General features: G+C 63.5%; 1 protein-coding gene across 1 annotated transcript in view; it reads left to right on the top strand.

The window, feature by feature from the left end:
- The window catches only part of PTPRN (protein tyrosine phosphatase, receptor type N), a 32434-nt gene that overhangs the window by 20287 nt on the left and 11421 nt on the right, over positions 1–726 (top strand). The window contains 1 exon segment of the mRNA XM_019522830.1: positions 34–98. Coding sequence (XP_019378375.1) covers positions 34–98 — 65 coding nt within the window.

The following is a 726-nucleotide window of genomic DNA, read 5'->3' as shown; positions in this document are numbered from 1 at the left end:
CCCTGACCACCCTCCCCCCTGCCCCCCCCCCAGCACTGGCGAAAGCGGAGATGGAGGCCAAGCTGGGGCTGCGCATCGTGCAGACGGGCGTGGGGCAGGTAAGACCTAATGAGAGGTCCTAACAAACGAGGGAGGCCGGGGCTGTTGCCGGGGCACCTGCACCGGTTGGGGGGGCAGCACCAGCTGGTGCAGGAAGCCGTCCTGGTACATGTGGCACTCGTGGCAATAGCGTGTTGCAAGTGTGGCTGCAGCCAGGTGGTCTTGCGTGTGCCAGTGTGTTTGCTTGCGGAGACGGGCGTGTGCTGTTGGGAGGACAAGGCTGTGCCCGGGGGGGCCGTACCTGGTGCTGACCGTGGGGGTCATGGTGGCAGGTGTTGTGGCTGCCCTTTGCAGGGGTTGAGCACCACGGGGTGAGTCTGGGGTAGCCCATGGGGCATGTGTGGGTCAGAGGCGGCATGTGCCGGGTGGGAGCAGCAGGGCTGGGTCTGGAGATGGGGGTGGGGAACGTCCTGGGGAGTCAGAGGTCATGCCCCCCCGCCCTGACCACCCTTGGGGGGTGGGGGCTGCATGTGTGGGGGAGGTGCATGCGTGTACTTGCATGTGGGACTTGTGCAGGTGTGTCCCTCTATGTATGTGGGGGTGCATGCATGTGCAGGGGAATGTAAATGCATGTGTAAGCGTGTATGTGGGGTTCAGGTTTTTTTTCTTAAAGAGCCAGTAGCTGGA

Source organism: Gavialis gangeticus, unplaced genomic scaffold (assembly GCF_001723915.1).
Source record: "Gavialis gangeticus isolate Ggan-Ray unplaced genomic scaffold, GavGan_comp1, whole genome shotgun sequence".
NCBI classification, from domain to species: Eukaryota; Metazoa; Chordata; order Crocodylia; family Gavialidae; genus Gavialis; species Gavialis gangeticus.
The sequence above is the reverse complement of the archived record's forward strand: the minus strand, read 5'-3'. Positions and strand labels throughout refer to the sequence as shown.